This window comes from Sodiomyces alkalinus, assembly GCF_003711515.1.
Source record: "Sodiomyces alkalinus F11 unplaced genomic scaffold SODALscaffold_6, whole genome shotgun sequence".
Classification (NCBI taxonomy): domain Eukaryota; kingdom Fungi; phylum Ascomycota; class Sordariomycetes; order Glomerellales; family Plectosphaerellaceae; genus Sodiomyces; species Sodiomyces alkalinus.
Genome location: NW_021167084.1, coordinates 2,426,171 through 2,444,727, shown reverse-complemented (window position 1 = coordinate 2,444,727; position 18,557 = coordinate 2,426,171). Strand labels below are relative to the sequence as shown.

The 18,557-nt window shown below is 55.3% G+C and overlaps 9 protein-coding genes across 9 annotated transcripts; 4 read left to right on the top strand and 5 right to left on the bottom strand.

Annotated features, from left to right (window-relative positions):
• Positions 1-10: 10 nt before the first annotated feature.
• On the top strand, positions 11-1,213 carry SODALDRAFT_312937 (SYF2 splicing factor; the record flags this gene model as incomplete). The annotated part of the gene is made up of 2 exons (XM_028609214.1): positions 11-109; positions 146-1,213. 2 exons carry the CDS (start codon positions 11-13, stop codon positions 1,004-1,006), a joined length of 960 nt encoding a protein of 319 aa, XP_028466134.1. The 3' UTR covers positions 1,007-1,213.
• A 1-nt stretch (position 1,214) lies between these two features.
• Positions 1,215-2,165, bottom strand: SODALDRAFT_278626 (NAD dependent epimerase/dehydratase family protein; the record flags this gene model as incomplete). Its single annotated transcript, XM_028608125.1, has 2 exons — positions 1,215-1,989; positions 2,062-2,165. The coding sequence occupies 2 exons, from the start codon at positions 2,163-2,165 to the stop codon at positions 1,215-1,217; spliced, it is 879 nt and encodes a 292-aa protein (XP_028466133.1).
• A 671-nt stretch (positions 2,166-2,836) lies between these two features.
• SODALDRAFT_340476 (putative histone acetyltransferase subuni) lies at positions 2,837-3,791 on the top strand (the record flags this gene model as incomplete). The annotated part of the gene is made up of 2 exons (XM_028612954.1): positions 2,837-3,074; positions 3,220-3,791. The coding sequence occupies 2 exons, from the start codon at positions 2,837-2,839 to the stop codon at positions 3,789-3,791; spliced, it is 810 nt and encodes a 269-aa protein (XP_028466132.1).
• A 1,345-nt stretch (positions 3,792-5,136) lies between these two features.
• Positions 5,137-5,568, bottom strand: SODALDRAFT_186515 (hypothetical protein). The gene has a single exon (XM_028607099.1). The coding sequence runs from the start codon at positions 5,487-5,489 to the stop codon at positions 5,259-5,261; it is 231 nt and encodes a 76-aa protein (XP_028466131.1). The 5' UTR covers positions 5,490-5,568; the 3' UTR covers positions 5,137-5,258.
• Positions 5,569-5,647: 79 nt separating this feature from the next.
• Positions 5,648-7,550, bottom strand: SODALDRAFT_278306 (hypothetical protein; the record flags this gene model as incomplete). Its single annotated transcript, XM_028608107.1, has 2 exons — positions 5,648-7,027; positions 7,284-7,550. The coding sequence occupies 2 exons, from the start codon at positions 7,548-7,550 to the stop codon at positions 5,648-5,650; spliced, it is 1,647 nt and encodes a 548-aa protein (XP_028466130.1).
• A 2,291-nt stretch (positions 7,551-9,841) lies between these two features.
• SODALDRAFT_340474 (hypothetical protein) lies at positions 9,842-11,270 on the top strand (the record flags this gene model as incomplete). The annotated part of the gene is made up of 2 exons (XM_028612953.1): positions 9,842-9,995; positions 10,093-11,270. 2 exons carry the CDS (start codon positions 9,842-9,844, stop codon positions 11,268-11,270), a joined length of 1,332 nt encoding a protein of 443 aa, XP_028466129.1.
• Positions 11,271-11,881: 611 nt separating this feature from the next.
• SODALDRAFT_324699 (nucleoside transporter family) lies at positions 11,882-13,380 on the bottom strand (the record flags this gene model as incomplete). The annotated part of the gene is made up of 2 exons (XM_028609916.1): positions 11,882-13,115; positions 13,196-13,380. The coding sequence occupies 2 exons, from the start codon at positions 13,378-13,380 to the stop codon at positions 11,882-11,884; spliced, it is 1,419 nt and encodes a 472-aa protein (XP_028466128.1).
• Positions 13,381-14,520: 1,140 nt separating this feature from the next.
• On the top strand, positions 14,521-16,423 carry SODALDRAFT_340472 (tannase and feruloyl esterase; the record flags this gene model as incomplete). The annotated part of the gene is made up of 2 exons (XM_028612952.1): positions 14,521-14,551; positions 14,811-16,423. 2 exons carry the CDS (start codon positions 14,521-14,523, stop codon positions 16,421-16,423), a joined length of 1,644 nt encoding a protein of 547 aa, XP_028466127.1.
• A 518-nt stretch (positions 16,424-16,941) lies between these two features.
• On the bottom strand, positions 16,942-17,850 carry SODALDRAFT_186461 (hypothetical protein). The gene has a single exon (XM_028607098.1). It carries the CDS (start codon positions 17,522-17,524, stop codon positions 17,003-17,005), a length of 522 nt encoding a protein of 173 aa, XP_028466126.1. The 5' UTR covers positions 17,525-17,850; the 3' UTR covers positions 16,942-17,002.
• Positions 17,851-18,557: the final 707 nt, after the last annotated feature.

Genomic DNA, 18,557 nt, shown 5'->3' with positions numbered 1-18,557 from the left:
GAAGCACACAATGCCCCCAGCAAAGAAGCGGAAGACTCGGGCCGCCGCCAAGGCGGAGAAAGCACTGGATGCAGCCTCGACAATAGACCAACAGAAGGCCCAGGACGCCGTGACCGGTGGCGATAGCTCGGATCTCAACGACAAGGACAACGAAACGAAGAAAGAGGTCGACACAGGAGCCTCAAATACCGACGCAGATGCGCCACCAGTTGATGCAGCAGCCACTGGAGGCGAATCGTCCACATCCACCAACGACGACCCGGCAACAAAAGCACAAGACCGCCTAGCCCGCTTCAAGGCCCTCCAAGCCCGGGCAAAGAGCTCGACGGAACAAAACTTCAAAGAAGCGACGCGGGAGGCGCAGCGCGTCGCGACCGACCCCAGTCAGCTGACGGCCCTCAACCGCCGGCGGGCCATCGCCTCGCACAAGCTGCTCAAGGCGGACATTGAAGATGCCGGGGGCGACTTTGAGCGCAAGCGGGCGTGGGACTGGACGGTCGAGGAGAGCGAGAAGTGGGACAGGCGGCTCGAGAAGAAGGCGGCGCACCGCGACAACACGGCGTTCGCCGACTACCACGCCGAGGCCAACAAGATGTACAAGGCCCAGCTCAAGCACGTCACCCCGAACATGGAACGCTACGCGAAGGACAAGATGGCGGCCATCGAGCGCGCGGCGGCGTCGGGCGGGCTGGACATCGTGGAGACGGAGGACGGCGAGCTCATCGCCATCGACAAGGACGGGTCGTTCTACTCGACTGCGGATTCGACCACGTTTGCCCAGAACAAGCCGGACAGGGCGGATGTGGACCGCCTCGTGGCCGACTTGCGCAAGGCGGAGGAGGCACGTCTCAAGAAGAGGCGCGAGCGGATGGCCAAGGACGGGGACGACGGAGATGTCACGTACATCAACGACAAGAACAAGCAGTTCAACCAGAAGCTCGCACGGTTTTACAACAAATATACCACGGAGATTCGGGACAGTTTCGAGCGGGGCACCATGATTTGATGACGGGCAAAGGTCAGGACGGAGGGCATTCAGGTTTTGTTGCATGGCTGTATCCTACCAGCAGTAATGGGATATTCTTGGCTACGGCGTTTTGCGAGGTATTGCGAGGTTTTCGTGGTGGTACAGTCTACCGAATGGGGCCGTGCGAACTATAGTACAATAGATAAAGCGTCAAATGAAGAGAAAGAAAGAACCCCCTTAATTTTGCTCACAGCATGTTTTTCCTCCACGACTTCTTAGCCAGCTCCTCAATCTGGGGTACCTCAACCGGGCCCTTTACGTTTTCGTCCTCCAGAGCTTCCACGACGGCTTGGGCAACCGTCTCCACAGGCAGCGGTTTCGTGGCCGCGGCGCCCATGAAGCCGCCAAAGACGCCTCTCGTCACGGTGTTGAAGAGATTCCCTGCGCCAGCCATGGCAGCCACGGGCAAGGTAAACTTGCGGGAGGAGTCGTACATGAAGGGAGGCCGCATGAAGATGCCACGCATGCGGGGGAATTCGGAGGCGATGGTTTGTTCCGCCTCGCGCTTCGTGGTGATGTACCGGGAGGGGAGGATGGGGGCCCCGGCGGCGGCGGAGATGAAGGCGAAGGCTTTTGTGTCTTCGGCGGCGGCCTGCTTGGCGAGCATGACGGCGCTGTCGCGGTTCATGATTTCGTAGGTGAACTGGTCGGCCGGATTCGGCGGGGTCAGGACCTCCTCACCGGCCTTCTGGTCGAGTGGTCGTTTGATGCCGCGGTCCGGATCGACGGGGCCGAACGCCTTGCGGAGGCCGGTAATCGGGGATTCACGACCGGAGACGACGCCCTTGTAATCGGCCTCGAGCAAGATGCCCATGCTGTGGACAACATAGTCGGCCGTCTTGAGCAAGGGGCCATAGGTTGCCGGGCGTAGTATGTCGGCGCGCTCCCAGGACACTTTATGGGCCCATGAAGGTGGCGAGGCCGACGATGTCACTGTTTCCCATTTAGGCTGGCCGGATCGGCTGTAGAAACGGGTCAGATCCCATTCATAAGGTAGGTACAGAGCAAGGGAGACCTGAGAGCAGCTCACTCACCTAATGGACGTGACGTCCCAGCCTCTCTGGACGGCGTACTTGCATATCCTGGACCCCAAAAACCCGCTACCTCCGCATACCACTAATCTTTTGGAAGCCGACATGGTGAGACTCCTTGGTGTAAGGCGTATGCGGAATGAGTTGAACTGAACTGAAGCTCGGCGAGGAAATGAACCGAAGCCGAAGAATGGAACGAGCTTCCCCTTCAAAAGGGTTCAGAAGTTCAGCAGAAACAATTTGGAATTCGGGAAGGTAATCGGTTGGATAAGAAAGTGGTTCGATAATTTACTGGATACCTTATTGTTCGTCACGTCCACTGGCTATGCTGGGCGAATCTATGATGGGTGCTAATTATCTGTAAAGCACCTCAGTCCATGAAATCATGAAGGCAAGGTACCTAGGTAGCTACAGGTAGCTGTACAAAGTACGAAGGACGAGCTGGCAGTTAATGCGGGCGGCCGAGGCCGAGGCTGACGCGCGAGAGCTTGCTGCCCCACTTAGCGATGTACGGAGTACCCGTACGAAAGTACACTGTAGTGTACGTCGCGTCGTACACTGACATATGCAACCTGTCATTGGCCAAAGCTCCTAGTTCCACTGTTCCGTACTCCACCTGGCGGGCAAGGCTGGAAGAATACCGGATTTTGGTGTCGTTCCAACAGTTTTCCATCTTCTCCCCTAGCCTTGCCTCTCTCGTATTTACATGCCTAATTCTCACCGGTACCCCGAATTAGCGCCCGTTCTTCTCCTCCCAGCAGTCAAAAGCTGTTAAACCATGGCGCCGCCAAGTACTCTCGGGAAACGCGTCAAAGGCACGCAAATCACTCGACCTTTTATCTACGGAAGCACCGCTCGTCCCTTCGGCCCCAACAATCCCAAGCCGGACGGTATTCCCGACGACCACACCCACTCGTGGGAGGTATTCGTCAAAGGAATTGACGACACTGATATAGCCTACTGGTGCAGGCGAGTCCAGTTCAAGCTGCATGAGTCTATTCCTAACCACGTTCGGAGTATGTCTTTTGTCTCTTGCACTGCCTTCGCCCTCTTTCCACCCCGCTCTCGCCAACATTCAATCTGCCCCCTCATCATCTGCGCGTCTCTTCGTCCTACGTGTGTACAGTACCATCAACTAACCCCACCTTCTCCTTCACCCAGTGATTGAAGGCCAACCCGGGAAACCTTTCCTCGTCAAAGAGACAGGATGGGGTGAATTCGAGATTGCCATCAAGCTATACTATGCCACTGAATCCGGCGAAAAGCCCCAAACCGTCTACCACCATCTGCGCCTTCACCCCTACGGCCGAACAGAAGAGGAAAAGGAGGAGATGCGCGGCGGCACCGGCGAGGTCCGATCCTGGGTCTACGAGGAGCAAGTGTTTAACGAACCCTTCGAGTCCTTCTACCAGGTCCTCACCTCGGGTGCCCGCCCCAAAAGCCACCCCGCCGCCAAGGGCGGCAAGGGCGGCAAGGGGAAGAACAAGCCGATCCCTCCGCTCCCGTCAAAGCCCGTCAACGAAGTCTGGGAGCGCACCGCCATGCTCCCCGCGCAGAGCCGCCCCGACCTGCAGTTCAGCCACGAGTTGCAGGACCTCGAGATCCAAAAACTCAAGCAAGCCCAGGACCAGGCGCAGAGGATGTGCAAGAAGATGCTGGATGGTCTCAAGGAGAAGGAGGCCATGCTGGCCAAGCTGAAGGCCGAGAATGCGGCGGCGGCTTCGAATTCGTAGGAGGACTCGGACGCCCCCAGCACCAATACATCTCGCACGACGCCCGTGAGCGGGAATACCACCAAGCGTCGACGCCGCTGGCGTAAACACTGGTGCTAGCTCGGAGTCGGAACCTCGCTTTCTGTGAAGGGCGAGTAGGAGTTCGGCGAGAGCCGGGGGCACTTCCCTCTCAGCCGGCTCCGCTACGATCCGCGCGCCGGGCTCTCTGAGTTCAGTTCATGCCCCGCCCGCCCGCCCGCCCGGCCCGTCACCGCTCGTGCCTCCCATCGTTCGATACAGGACTGTGCGACGTAGCAGCATGGACGCAGGGGTACCAGACCTCTGGACCGGTCGGACAATCACGTGGAACATGGACCAATTGTAACCCATGATGCCACTGGAGAGACTATCAGATTCGCTGTTCGGGTCTCTTTATAGCCAACCGAAACACAAACAGGGTGCGTGCGTCTCAAGTCGACGAGCCAACTGGACGAGGAGGGACAAGCCGGAGATGAAAATCGGTGAGACGTGGAATCGGTTCATTTGACGATGAGCTCATGTCTATGCTCTATGCCTTTTTCTTTTCGGAGCTCAGGCCTCGAGACTAGACTACGTACATGTACGTGTATCAGCGGATGCGTCCGCGAATCGTCCCTGGTCGAATCATGGACGGGAAAATAACGTAGGAGGGTTGGAAGTGTACGACATAGCTGCATAGCTATTTTAACATGAGACAGCAAGTACACCATCCCGCGGAGGATGCATATCCTCCATAGACATGCTATTTGGACAGGACAAGTTCAGTTTACGAGTTGAAGATGGGAGTGTTTCTATTGACTGAGCCCAAGGCTACCTAGTGTCGAATAGCCCGGCTTAGACGACATTAGAAGCCCACGATAACCAAATAACCGGGGGGGGGGCGGGGGATGAAAGCTTTGCTCTACGCCCCCGTCGTGTCTTGGTATCCAAGGGCCTACCCTTTGTGTCCCGTCCCGTTCCGATGACCTTGTCCCTTTATGATCCAGAAATCCTCCCGCTTTCTCCGGTTGATAGTACACATTCAGCTCCCACACTTATCCATCCAGGGACGTCATCGTCTCGTGGCCCGAACAACAAAGGGTGCTTGACAAAAAGGAAAATGTTGACAAAAGAAAGGGAAGGCGGCTATGCCGAACACGTATGCACGCGGTTTTTTTCGTTTCTTCGCAGCAGATTGGACGTTGGGGTTGCATGTTTTGCGTGACATGCCACACTAAAAAGAGAGTTGGGATAGTGTCGCCTTTGAGGATAAGTCCCCCACCCTTCTTCTTCCGCTTCTAGCCCTCTGGGGTCAGCACACAAATAGAACATCCGAGGCTGCGCCTATCCGTGCTAGCCTCGTCCGATGTGCTGAAAGGGTCGGGGGGGGAAACGGGAAATGTCCAACGCTGACCCCCAGAAAAAAAAAAGGAAAAAAAGAAGAAAAAAAAATGAAAACCCAATCTGCTTTTATGATTCCCCTCCCTTATAACATGTAGTATCCCCTCTCCAGGAGAAGCCGAGTGCCAACCCCCAACGCCATGCAGACAAGGTCAAAAACAAAACATTAGAGCAAAAGATATGGGGATGAGAAGGATGACCAGCCGCACTGCTTGGTTGCTTCCCGCCAAAAAGGAAATTTACAGAGAACGATCGAAACAGCAAAACAAAAGTGTAGGACGACATGGGGAGATTTGCCATGCTACGTAGTCTCGTGAAAGCAACGGCAGTAATGATATCGGACGGGGTGTGGAGGTGATACAGTGGTATATATATATATATGTGTGTGTGTGTGTGTGTGTGTGTGTGTACAGAGCAGTAGAAAAAGTCTCCCCTGGCGGAAGAGCGCAAGTCTGTGCTCAGCGGGAAGCTTCGTAGGCAGGAGGGGGAACATCCTCTCGCTCCTCCCAGAAGCCTCCTGGCGGCTGATGCCGAGTCTTCTCGTCGTAGACTCGTCGCGCAATCTCGCCGGCCATCTTCATGATCCAGTCCGGGTCGAGACCGGGAGTGGCTGGCTGCTCTTGGACCGTCGCCGCCTTCTCCGGCGTGGACGGATGAGCCTGAGTCTGCTCCACCGACTTGCGATGGGAAGGGACGGTACTTGCGGACAATGCGTCGTGATGCCTGTCCAGCGCGATAGGTACGCTCGGCACCTCTGTGGTGGCCTGGGAGAAGGTGGACGGCACGAAGCGGACCTTGGTCGGCGTGTCCGGCGCTGCGGTCTCGGGCTGTTCGGGCACCTCCGGGATGGAAGGCTCGAACATGATGGGTTCCGACGAAGGGCCTGCCACCGAAGCCGAATCGGAGTTGGTCTCGCCGATCTCGCCGGCCTCGCTGCGGACGGAGACATCAGCCTTGGATCGCCTCAGGTTGACGACTCTCGTCTTCTTCTTGCGACCCGTGTAAGACTTGCTCCGGGTCCCGGAGCCCATGGACAGGCCGGTGGTGGCGGAGTTGAGGCTCACGAGAGAGGGCCGCGATGGGAGGTAGCCATGAGCGGCGCTTCCCGTGTCGGAGAATGTGTACGTCGTTGCCGTCGCCGTCGCCGTGCCCATGAACGAGTTGGACTTGACTAAGCTCGGGGTTGCAGTGGGTGGAGTGGAGGCGGGCGAGTCCGAAACGACGTGGCCTGTCCAGGCGCGGAAGACGACGTCTCGGATGTGGGGCGTGAAGAGCGAGAAGGTCCGGTGCGAGTCGTTGAGGGCGGCCAGACGAAGCAGGCTCTTCTGGGAGAACAGGGACTGCACCTCGGGACCACCTTCGAGTGACAGCGATGAGATGTCGTTTGGATCAATGAGGTTCCCGTGGGCGTCGACTGGATCCAGTGGCGGACTCGCCAACGGATCGACGACAGTCTCATCCACAGGGTCCTTGGGAGCCTCCTGTTCCTGTTTCGGCGCCTGGTCAGGACACCACAGCCGGAGGGAGAGACGGTGGATGATGGCTGGTAGCTCTTCCATCATGAGCGTCCTCAGCTGCGCCTCGATGGTCCGCTGCAGGTAATCGCGGACGAACTGTATGGAGTCGAAGGTCGACGAGACCTTGAGGGACTCGAGGGGATCATTGCGGAAGACAAGAGTCAGGCCTTTCTGTCTTGAGAAGACGAGGATAATGAAGGCGGAGAGCTTGATGTCCGAAAGGGTAATGGACAGGGGGATGGTGAGTCCTGACGCCGCAGCCAAAGGTTGCGGCGATGTAAAGGCTGGCTTGGAATAGAGATATGTGTTTAACGGGTTTGCCTATTTCGTTGTTGATATATCAGCATCTTGATATTGTGCACGGCGTTTGGGGTACCCCTTGTTCAAACACGACAATTCCCAGACGCGGATCCTAGTCGATTAATTTGCGAAACCATGCACTAGCACTTGGGAAAGGAGTCATAACAGGAGACGGGACGAAAAAAAGAAAAGAGGGAGATGGAATGCGGCTGGTTGAAACGGTATCTGGGAGGGGCGACGGAAAAGCCATAACAAGAATAAAAAAAGGGCCACCAACCTGAACTCGGGTTTTCAGGGTGAGGTAGGCATCGCCAGAATACGACATTTTGAAGATGCCGCGAAATCTGTCTTCGGCGAGGTCGCCAATCTCGAGTATTTCGAGTTCCGGGGGCACGGAGCCCAGGTTGAGCTCGGTGACGAGGATATCATCGACAATGATGGGCGGTTTCGGCGACTTATTAAGGGCGGTCGTCAACAGGTCGCGTGCGCGGCGATAAAAGTCTTCGTCGGCCGTCAAGGGCGACCAGTTGAAGTTGAAGGCCATGTTGAAATGGCTTTCAATCGCGGTCCACCATCGGGGAAGACAACAAAAGGTGTCGAAAGACGGTCGAGAGCGCACGGGAGAGAAGGCGTTGGACAATGGGAGCGTCGGGCGCGAAAGAGGCTTCTCCGGTTGATTTCGGTCACGGCCTCGGTCGGGAATGAACGATCGCGCGAAAGGGTTTTACGGGGTTGTCGCTTTCCGCCGATTGAGTATTATAGCCACGCACTCTCGTTGAAGAGATCCGAATCGTGTATTGACAGAGTGTGGATCGGTTTATGTGACGGTGACGGTGATGGTGATGGTGATGGTGACGGTGATGGTGGGCGGATGTCTCGTGGGTGTGGTACGAAGTAATACTATAAAAAATAAAAATAAAGAATATTTCGGGGGAAATGGGTCGGTTATTGATCTCCTCCAAAATGACGCTATGGCCGCGCTTGCTCCTGCTTGTCGGGCTTGCGGGAGCTTTGTGTGTGAGGAACGGGAGGGAGAAGGTACGAGGTACATGGATTTGTGCCAATCAGGTCTTGCAGTTTTTTTCTTGGTTTTTTTTTGGCCGTTTCTTTTCTGGCCCAGACTCCCACACCTGTGGGTGGGTGGCCTCACTGTGCAGTAGTGCCATGGATACTGTATCCACACACAGTCTTCCAATATGTATGTACGTACCTATGTACCTATGGTAACCACCTCAGTCTTTGCTCGTGTGCCCCTTTAAGCCGACCAATTTGTTTCTCACGCACCACACCATCTTGAAGTGAAGTGCACTTGGCCCGTAACCAGGCGTGAGATACAAAGTCACCCGGGACTGTCCGATGACCCGAGACATCACAAACATAGCCCCCAATTCCATTGCAACGTAAACAACAGAATCTAATGCAAAAGCAAAAGCCCACTCACGCAATATATCCGCATGAAAGACTCCGGCGCACTTTGAATGACCAATGTCATGCGGTGGCCCTCGTAGCGTCGCAAAGGATGGCTGACCAAAGTAGCCAAAATAGATAACCCGACGGAGCCATATTAACTCGTCGTGGGTCAAACAAAGGGAAGACTGATAACTGTCGAATAATTACCGTACCTTACCCAACTGTTGCGGCCCTGGTTCCCCGCATCGATGGATATTTTCACGGGGGTACTCGGGGTAAGTAAGGAGGAGGAGGAGCGACATGATCAGCCGAGAATGAAGATGAAAGCTCGTCGACGTCAGTGGAGACTGACGTGGGTTCTAGGTGTTGAGGTGGGTCGACAAGGATAATAACTATAACAACTCCCAACTTCAATATCTGAACAGAACTCGGCATCACTGGCCTCGTTACACACTGGAAACTATCTTACCTAGGTAACCTTCTAGGTAACCTTTGCCTTTCCTTGCAATTCATCTTGAAGGCTTGAAGTTCCCCTGAAACTTGGAAACAGAGCGGCCAATGAATAATGAAGAGTGTTCCTGAGTGTGTTACACCGCGCCATAATATAGAGGTGAGCTCTTGCTTGCAACCATATCCCGACCTATTTCGCAGCATTGTTTCCCCAGGAACAGCAACAGCTAATAATTTGCGACCATGATTGTTCAATATTTAGTTTCGCGGAGTTGTTTTCTCGGTTTGCACATGTCAGAAAGTGAAGTAAGTTGGAAACTACCAATGAATAGCATCGTAGCAACTGGTGGCTGATGACATAATCACAAGTGAGAAACCTACTTCGTAAACTTGTCTTTCGACTCGACTCCTCGACTTGACTCGAGACCCCGAGTGACCGTGAGAGAAGACACATCACAGACTCGGCGACGTGGATTAGTTTGGTGCTTCTCCTCTTACCTCTCTCGTTCATGAATTGGATATCATAGACCATTTTCTTGGCCAGCCTGCAGGATGTGTAGATGGTCCTTACAAGAGAACCCCCTGGTTCACTGTCGTCATTAACCGTCCCCGGATTCTTTGCCTCGACTCTTTCTCAGAATGCCTCCAATCACGTCGGTTCCTCTTTCCCACTCGCAATACCTTCTCACGTTCCCTAGCACTTTATTCAAATATCCAATTCATAGCTACCCGCATAGCTACCCAAATTCAATCCTTTTGGTCATTCAGCTGTACTCCTATCTCTTTTAGAAAGGGCCCTTATCGATATCCTCAACCCCTAGAGGAGGATAAATGCATCGAGCTTCGATGTCTACAGGGACAGCCACTTCTCTTCTCTCATATTTCCACTTTCCCTCACTTTGACGAAGCTGCCCCTACCAATACCTATCTTTACCCTACCTACCTATGGTAGTGAACGAGAATCACGTTCAAACCATGCATCCTCACCAGAAACCTCCAGGAACGCTTCGTCTCGGCGACAAGTGGCTCAAGTTTGTGGGTGAAGGCGCCGCCAACACCATATGGGCCGTTCACTTCGTCGAGGATTCCGGCGGTGACACGTTCACACGAGACCTCCGCCCGCTCTGTCGTGAGTAGTGAGCTTCTCATACTTCCTCCAAGTTCTGGGATTTTGGGGACTGGGACTGGGACTGACCTAACCGCCCAATTTGGCCGACACTTTGTAGAGGGCTACCTCCTTCGGATTCTCAAAGCCCTCTCCGACGGCTCAGACAGTCACTTCACCGCCAAGGACCAGCTGGCATTCTTCGAGAACACAGTTCTTCCCGCCTTTGGTAACCAGCGATCCCTCTTTGTCGATCAGAAGCTGGTTCACCTGCGTCAAGATGTCATTGACGAATGCAACCTCCTTCTTACACAAATGGACGAGAACCAGAAGGCCTCTACCCAGGACCAACCTCTCCCGCATCCGCACCTTCCTTCCCGCACCCGCAAGTTCGTCGGCACCCGCGTCGGCCCGGCAGGCTGGCACATGTTGACCGAGGACATGCGGCCCCGCGGGCCCCTCGAGCGTTTCGCCGAAATCAAACCCAAGTGGCTTGCGCAATCCCCGGCAGCACCGTCGACCGCCCTCCTCTGCCGGAACTGCGCCGTCGCCACACAGCGCTTCACCGAGGCCCCCGAGGGCCAGAAACCCTCCAAATCCGACCCGGCCAAGTACGGCTGTCCCCTGCGCTTAGTCGCCGGACCCGGCCCAGCCCCCGAAAACCACATAACCCACAACGGCAACGGCCTTCCCGCCCAGAACGGGAACGGGAACGGGAACCACGTCAGCAACGGCCACGCCGAGAAGAACGGAACGAACGGCAGCAAGAAGAAGGACGATGATGATTGGAAAGCCCACGCCGAGCGCATCTTCCGCGGCCAAGACCCGCGCGACAGCCATTTCCTCTTCTGGTCCATCCGCCAGCACCACCTCCTGCCCCACCTGCGGAACCTGCAGAACCGCCTCGCGGGGCCCGGTTGCGCCGACGCCTTTTGGGCCAGTTCCCGCGACGACCCGGACCCGGACCTCCTCCTGTCCATGACACTGCGCGACTGTTCCCTTTTCTTCCGCTACGAGGCTCGTCCGCACGGCGCACTCCGCATGCTGGACTTCAAGCTCGCCGATCTCGACAGGAAGGTCGCGGCCAAGGTGCCCCGGTGGCAGGACACGGAGCGCCAGCTGGTCGAGGGCGGGTGGTACGAGGGGAAGCAGAAGCAGGCCCAGGCCGGGTCGGGCGAGATGTTTCTGCCTCGATGCTACTTGAGAGAGGTACAAGAGGCTGGCTCCGAGCCGGACTTTGACGCCATACCCGTGGATATGACGAAGCTGAAGGATGTGTCGTCGTTAGGCCTACCCTAACCTATCTCGAGTAGAAACGTCAAGCTTTGGGGTCGGACAGGGAGCTAGATACCATAACATCGTAGCGTTAGACAACGTACGTCAGAACTCGTACCACCGAAATTTAATACTGCAGTTTCTGCTTCTTCATACCCGGTCCAGGCACACACAATATATCAGTCATGGATGATGGTGTGGCAGCGGGCTTTGAATGTCGCTGAGGGTCGCACTGTTCTTGTACCGGCGGTGCCTCGGATGCCACAAGACCGCATTACAAGGCACGAATGTCATACTAATCGCATCTAGCAGGGAGTCCAATGTCTGGCATTCCTTTCCTGGACATGGGCTGGCCATACAGACCCGTCAGTAGACTATGAGATAAATATGCCATGTAGAACTGATTCGTAGATCGTAGCCAGTCTTCCTTCTATGCTTCACCCTTGACGCCCAGTAAACAACGAGAATAATCCAAAAAATAAAAAAATCGAAAGAAAACCATGCTCATGCTCGCCCTCTATCTAATCATCATGTCGTTCATAGATTGATCCTGTGAGCGGAATCTCCCGGTTAAAGACACAAACCGCATACCGGCCGAGAGACAAGAAACAGAAACCACTCGGCAACCAAACCTCTCATATCTTCGCCACGGAAAAACTCAACATGCTGCCCAAGCTAAGACCAGCCACAAGGCACAGCCCCATGAATCCACCGGCCGCCTCGCGTTCTCCGTCGTCCACCCACTCGGCGCCAGCCATCATGCAGCTGGAGCCAAGCCAGCCGTTCGTCAGACCAAAGAGGAACTGCACCACAACGAGGTAGAACAGATCGCTCGGCACCGCGGCGCCGCGACCGCGGATGTTGCACAGGAGGTACATGGGCAGCCACGCCAGGCGGGCGACAGAGACGGCAAGGAGCAAGGGGGGGCGGGAGCGAAGCGAGAACGGCAGCACGGTAGCCATGCGGCCCGAGAGATCGCCCAGGTTCCAGACGAAGAAGGCGAGGGGGATGAAGGCGGCGGGCTGGAAGAGGCGAGGCACGGTGGTAGCGCCGTCGCCGTCGTCCCGCGGCATGTATCGGAGGGAGAAGATCTTGCTCGTGAAGACGGGGAAGAACATGGAGGCCGAGAAGCAGATGGCGACGGCGGCGGCGAGCCAGTGCAGCTTGCGCAGGAGCGTGAGGGGGGAGACGGCCCGGCGGCGACGTAGCTCGACGCTGTCGATGCTCCCGATGGAGGCGGCGATGGCGCGGGATTCGACGACGCGGATGTGCCGGCGGACGAGGGGAACGAAGGCCACCAGGGTGAATAGGGACACGGCAACGGCGGTGAGAAAGTAGATGAGGGCGGAAGTGGAACCGCTGCTCCCGCCGGCCTCGTCTCCCTCATCGCCCGACACTTCTTGGTCCGGGTCGTGCGAGGCGTCGGAAGCAGGTACGGCGAGAACGCTGAAGATCTGGGCCAGGGGCGGCAGCACGCCGGCGACACCCTGACCGGCCATGACGGCTTGTATGTATTCCGATCGTCCGAAGGATGCGGCGAAGGCGAAGGCGCCGTTCTGGATCAGTCCGGCGCCCCAGGAAGCGCAGGCCACCATGGTGAGGATGAAGACGAAGTATTGCTCGGCCGAGACATCGAGGAAGGCGGAGGTAGAGGTGGTGAGGAGGAGGAAGACGAAGACGTTGATGACCAGGGCCAGGTTGATGCGGAATGGATACGAGGCCTTTTCTTGGAGGTTGGTCAGGAGAAACATGGCGCCGAGGTTCGTCAACGTCGAGATGGTCAGGATGGCTGATTGGAAATTCTGAGAAATCCAGACGTTGTCCTGGAAGCGCAGTTCGAAGTATGGTGCAGCGGCGAGGAACATGTTCCTACGAAGGAAACACAGACAGAGTCCATTAGCAGATGCTCGCGGGAACCTGGGCGGGATGAGGAAGGGGCAGCAGCGTACCAAGCCCATAGCATGGCCATTCCCAAGAGAGCAAAGATGCCATATTCTACCCACGAGAACGGCACTTGATCCTTGTCGTCTTGCAGTAGGGACGAGCACTCCATTGCTGAGACATCATCGTCGCTGACGGGCTGGTAGTCCAACTGCTTCGGCTTCTTCTGAAACGTTCTCTTCAAACGCTCCATACTGTCGGTCTTATATAAGAACTCAATCCGTGTATACTTATCCGTCGTTGTCTTGTTGGGGTTTGTTTGGGGGAGGGTCGGAGGCGTAAGCTAGTCAGTCGCTCTGAAGAAAGTACGTCCAACTACCGTGGTGACATGGATGGACTGAGTGTGATGAGCGATGCGGGCAGGATGCCGGAGGTCGAAACAATGAAGCAGACTTTGGTGACACAGAGTAGCTCTAACGATACGAAAAGGGTGGGAGGACGGAGGCGAGAAGGGGGGAGGAGGAGAGTCAGAGTCGCCAGCAGCTGGGTATCATGAACAGGTGGCAGCTGATCGAGGGTGATAACGGGATGGAAGGACAAACAGTTCCGACATGAAGCCCACACTGCCGGCGTTTTCTGACTGCTATAGGCCTCTTCCTCGATTTCGCGTCTGGGAGGGTGGCTGCTCGGGTGGCTTGAGTAGGTCCACGGGTCTTCGGTCTCGGGAACCCAACGAGATGGGAGAGAGGGCGAGTTCATGCATCGTCACCTGGACCCTTGATAAGGCAGGTCATGATAGCAAAAGATAACGCCCTTTATCGCGTGACACATGTGGGCTCTTATCAGCGGGTAGGTAATTAAGGTATGTTTTTGTGCACAACCTAACTGTAACTTGCCTAGGTAGGTAAGGTAAGGTAGGTAGACCAAAGAGTCGCTTATCTAATTTCATGCACGTGCCATTGGAAGTACAATAAGTACATATACTTAGTACCTTAGTTGCTACAGTGCGCCCTGTGAACTGCCTTATACCGCAATGCGCAGGACCGACTGTAACAACTCCCGAAGTCGATTTGAGGTATCAATTAATTAATAATAAGGTAATAATAAACTGCGACCCCAACCCCAACGTCGTAATAAGTGACGAACATCCTCAGCCATGAATGCTGGTCGACTTTTTGAGGACGCCACCATTTGCAAGTCCCTAAACACATCACAAGATTTATTACATCCCTAGATGGGCTCTTATAGTGGTCACTTTTTCGGCGAGGGCCCGGCACGCCTTCCGGTGATACGGGCATGGCATTGTCTTGTTTGGGAGACTCTTGAGGGTCCGCGACTCCGTGGACCTTTACCCTGCCTTTCTACTTCATAAGCCTGCAGTAACTGCTGTAAGATGACAAATACGAATACAACCAAGGACCAATGTAAGCGGGCTTGGCGTCGAAGGATCTACATATTCGTACTTGGGTATAAACCCTCTTGTTCTGGCACCGAGCCTGTTCCAGACTTACAAGTTACGACTTACATCCCATCGGACCCATCCCTCTTTCGCTGCATGTAAGTGGTGAGCAGGGCAGCCCGACAGAATGCATTTTACGCCCACCATGAGCTCGACAATACGCCGATTAACGCTACTCTCCCTCTCCCTCCCCCTCTTCCCATTCCATCTCTCTTCCGCCGCAGCCTCTGCGTCCTGCTCCCCGGATACCTTCTCCTTTCCAGCCATCTTCGGCACCGAGCTCATCTCCATTACCGCTCAGCCCCTCCAATATCAAGAAGGCAGCAGCTCCGCATTTTTCCCTGAGGGCGGCCTCGTTCAACCCGAAGCTCTTGATTCAGTCTGCAATCTCACCCTCACATACACTCACCCAGGTCAGAACGATGCCGTCAACACGCAGGTCCTGCTCCCGGGCACTCCTACGTGGAACCACCGTCTTCTGACCGTCGGGGGCGGCGGCTACGCTGTCGGCTATCCTGACGGAGATGTCATGATTGCATTCGCTTCCCGGGGCTACACGACGGCCACCACTGACGGCGGCCACGCCATGAACCTCTTCCAAGCCCACCCTGCCGAATGGGCCCTCGTCTCTCCCGGCAACCACGACCAGGCCCAGCTCCTCAACTGGGCGTACCGCGCCCCCATCGAGGCCGCCAAATTCGGCAAGCTCGCCGCCGAGAGCTACTACGGGACGCGCCCCAAACGGACCTACTGGAGTGGCTGCTCCACCGGGGGGCGGCAGGGCATCGCCATGGCCCAGAAAGCCCCCCAAGAGTTCGACGGCATATTGGCATCCTGCCCGGCCACCAACGTCGACCGTCTCGTCCTGTCAATGTACTGGCCGCAGCAGGTCATGAAGAACAAGGACGCCTACCCCCCCGCCTGTGAGCTGGACGGCATCCAAGACGCGGCCCTGGCGGCGTGCGACGGGCTCGACGGAATAGAAGACGGCATCATCGCTCTCCCGGATCACTGCGACTTCCACCCCTCCGAAGTCGTGGGCAGGGAAGTCAACTGCGGCGACGGCACCACGCGGATCATCTCGCGCGATGCGGCCGACATTGTGGAGGCTGCGTGGCGCGGCGTCGTCGACGACGAAACCGGCGAGCTGCGCGCCGAGGGCATGCCTGTCGGGGCACGGCTCACTTCGTTTTTTTCGACGGCTCGCACTACCTGCGACGAAGAGAGCGGGGAATGCAAGGGTGATCCGATCTGGCTCGTGGATCCTTGGGTTCGGTTCTTCCTGAAGCGGGACCCGCATTTCGACATGTCGTCGCTGACGGGGTCGGACTACTTTGCGCTATTTGAAGAGACGCCGGCCGAGTTCCGAGGTCTCTTCGGCGCGAACACCCATGATGTCCCGCCCTCTTTGGGTCGCTTTAGGAAGTCTGGCGCGAAGATGATTACTTGGCACGGCGTGGACGACCAGACCATCTCGGTCAGGGAAGGGCGGGCGTTTTACGACGCCGTCGTGGCTTGGGATGCCGCTAGGGGAGTCGACACAAAGGACTACTATCGGTACTTCGAGGTGCCTGGCGCCAGCCACTGCAGCGCTCCCCTCGGAAAGCCGTTCCCCCTGCACGCTCTGGATGCTCTGGTCAAGTGGGTTGAGGAGGGCATCGTCCCGGAGTTCTTGGAAACGGTCAGATTGGGCGTCACTGAAGAGGAGTCTGGCCCGATGATGCCGGCTTGTTTGTACCCGGAGTTGCCTCTGTGGGAAGAAGGACGTGGTTTTATCTGCAAGACATACAAGGCCTCTGGAAATGAGGACAAGGCACAGAAGCGGGACGAGCTATGATTGCAGTAACCGGGGAGCTGGTTTCAGAGGCAGGACACAATTGATCCGTTGAGATAAATATCTATCTCACATTCAGGGCTCAGCTGGCCGAGGTTGACAGTCTTGTGCACAAAATCCCGGAACACCGCTCAAGCTGGCCACTCATGTCAAGGGACTCGGGTGACGTGAAAACGACGTGATATAAAAAGCTGCCTGTCGTACGGAGAAGAAGAAACAGCAATCCATCTGAAAGGAGGAAAGACTCCGGGGGAGTGGGTATCATTCTTGCTTTTGAAGTTTCCCACCACGAACTCCATGCCACAAAAGAAAAAGAAGATGAAAATGAAAGAAAGAAAAAATGAAAATGAAAAGAGAAATGAAAAGAAAGACCCCAGTCTGCCACGCCCTGTTCAGAAACTAGGCCTCGGGGAAGCGCTGCATTCTCGGCTTGGTGCATGGCCTGTCCTCTCGGACTAGATACGGCTCCAACATCTTCCAGCCCTCCTCGGGGAGGAACTCGATGGAGTTGTTGAGATAATCGATGCAAGCTCTTGATGCTATGTTCGTGTCAGTCTCGGAAGTGCCACCACCGACTTAGTCTCAGGGGGTAATGGCCATGCACATACGCATCAGGTCGCTCGCCTCCTGGAAGTCACTGTCGGCAGCGATGCGCATCCGGGTCGATTTGTAGCACTGGTACCGCTGCTGCAGCTCCAGCATCACGGCCCATAAGCTGCGGACGTCGGCGGCAGGATGGGTGGAGTAGGGCCGGATCCGATCGTGGGTCGGTGTGATAGGGCCGGTGACGTGGGGTTGTGAAGGCCCGTCGTGATGATGCATAGAGGCCGTTGCCTTCTCGGAAGAAAAGTGCTTCTCGGAGGGACTTGGGCCGCATGGTGTGATGAGGTCGTCGAATTCGCTGTCGCTGTCGGACCAGGACGGGGCCGGAGAGGCCCGAGATACCACGGGGGTGCGGGCGGTTCGTGACATGTTCAGCTGTGATAGCTCTTGCTCGATAACAATGTCTTGATTCGAGAGGGAGTAGGTGGTAAGAGGGTATCGTCTAGTGCAGCACTGATAAAAACGTGGAGCTGCCCATATATGATGAGCTAGTTGGGGCATTTCGGTGTAGAGGACCGGCGTTGGGTGGGAACGAGAGGTTCAAGTAAGGCCCAAGCAGGGAAGAGCCCGGGGGGCCGGATGGAATATATTATATACGGGCCCAGCGTGGGTGAGGGGCCGCGGGAATAAACAAACGTACGACAAATTTCGGCAGTGTGTCGATCGATCACAAAGCAATATCTCCGATGACTCGTAATGTCAGAACACAAATAAGGTACGCGGAATTATATGTGTATTCATCTAAGTGAAGTTTATGATACTTCACGGGAATGTCTAACTATACGGAAAAAGCAGGGGAAATAAGGGTGGATATATAGGACCGAGGTACTCCACACGTCTAACACTATGTGGTTTATCACACCCCGATAAGGTAGCTATAGTATCTAACACACCCCCCCAGAACTGCAGGATTAATCCTGACTATTCTGCTTAATTTAAAGCCGTAAATTTAGGGTAAAATAGTGGCCTAGATATTAATCTAACGGTTAAAGAACGGCTTATTAAAAAACGCGCTCCTTTTATGCCTAAAAACGTTAAAAACGTGTAAAAATAGGTGGTTAAATTAACCTTAAAACCACGTAAAAACGGGTGTCTAAATAATAATCTAAAGGGTACCAAAACTACGGTTAATCTAGGCTATAGATTATAAACTCGGCACCGCGCCTCTTATGAATTGCCTTAGGCCCCGTGGCTTAGGACCTCTATCCCTAATAGATATATAAACGCCCTGTGTTTCTACGGGGACAGTATCTTTATAAGGCTATCGCTGACTATATCGTGGGTAGCGATCCAATTAATTAAGACGGTCCCTTTTTAAACGGTTTATCGGATCTAAAGGGCGTGGATATCGCGATACTTTAATTTCGAGGTGACCTGCGGCCTAGGAGATTCTAGCAGCTGCTTAGTCTATTAATTATCGTAGTATACTATTAGTGGTTCCTCCTTAAAGGTTAACGTTAGGTCCTTTATTAAACGCCTCGTCGCGATATACTGCCTAGTAGTAGCAGAAAGTGCTATAAGCTCGGCCTTAGTA

Bases quoted from the DNA above. Each gene is read 5' to 3' on its own strand.
- SODALDRAFT_186515 (XM_028607099.1), bottom strand. From the start codon at position 5,489: ATGGCAAATCTCCCCATGTCGTCCTACACTTTTGTTTTGCTGTTTCGA.
- SODALDRAFT_186461 (XM_028607098.1), bottom strand. From the start codon at position 17,524: ATGCCCCAACTAGCTCATCATATATGGGCAGCTCCACGTTTTTATCAG.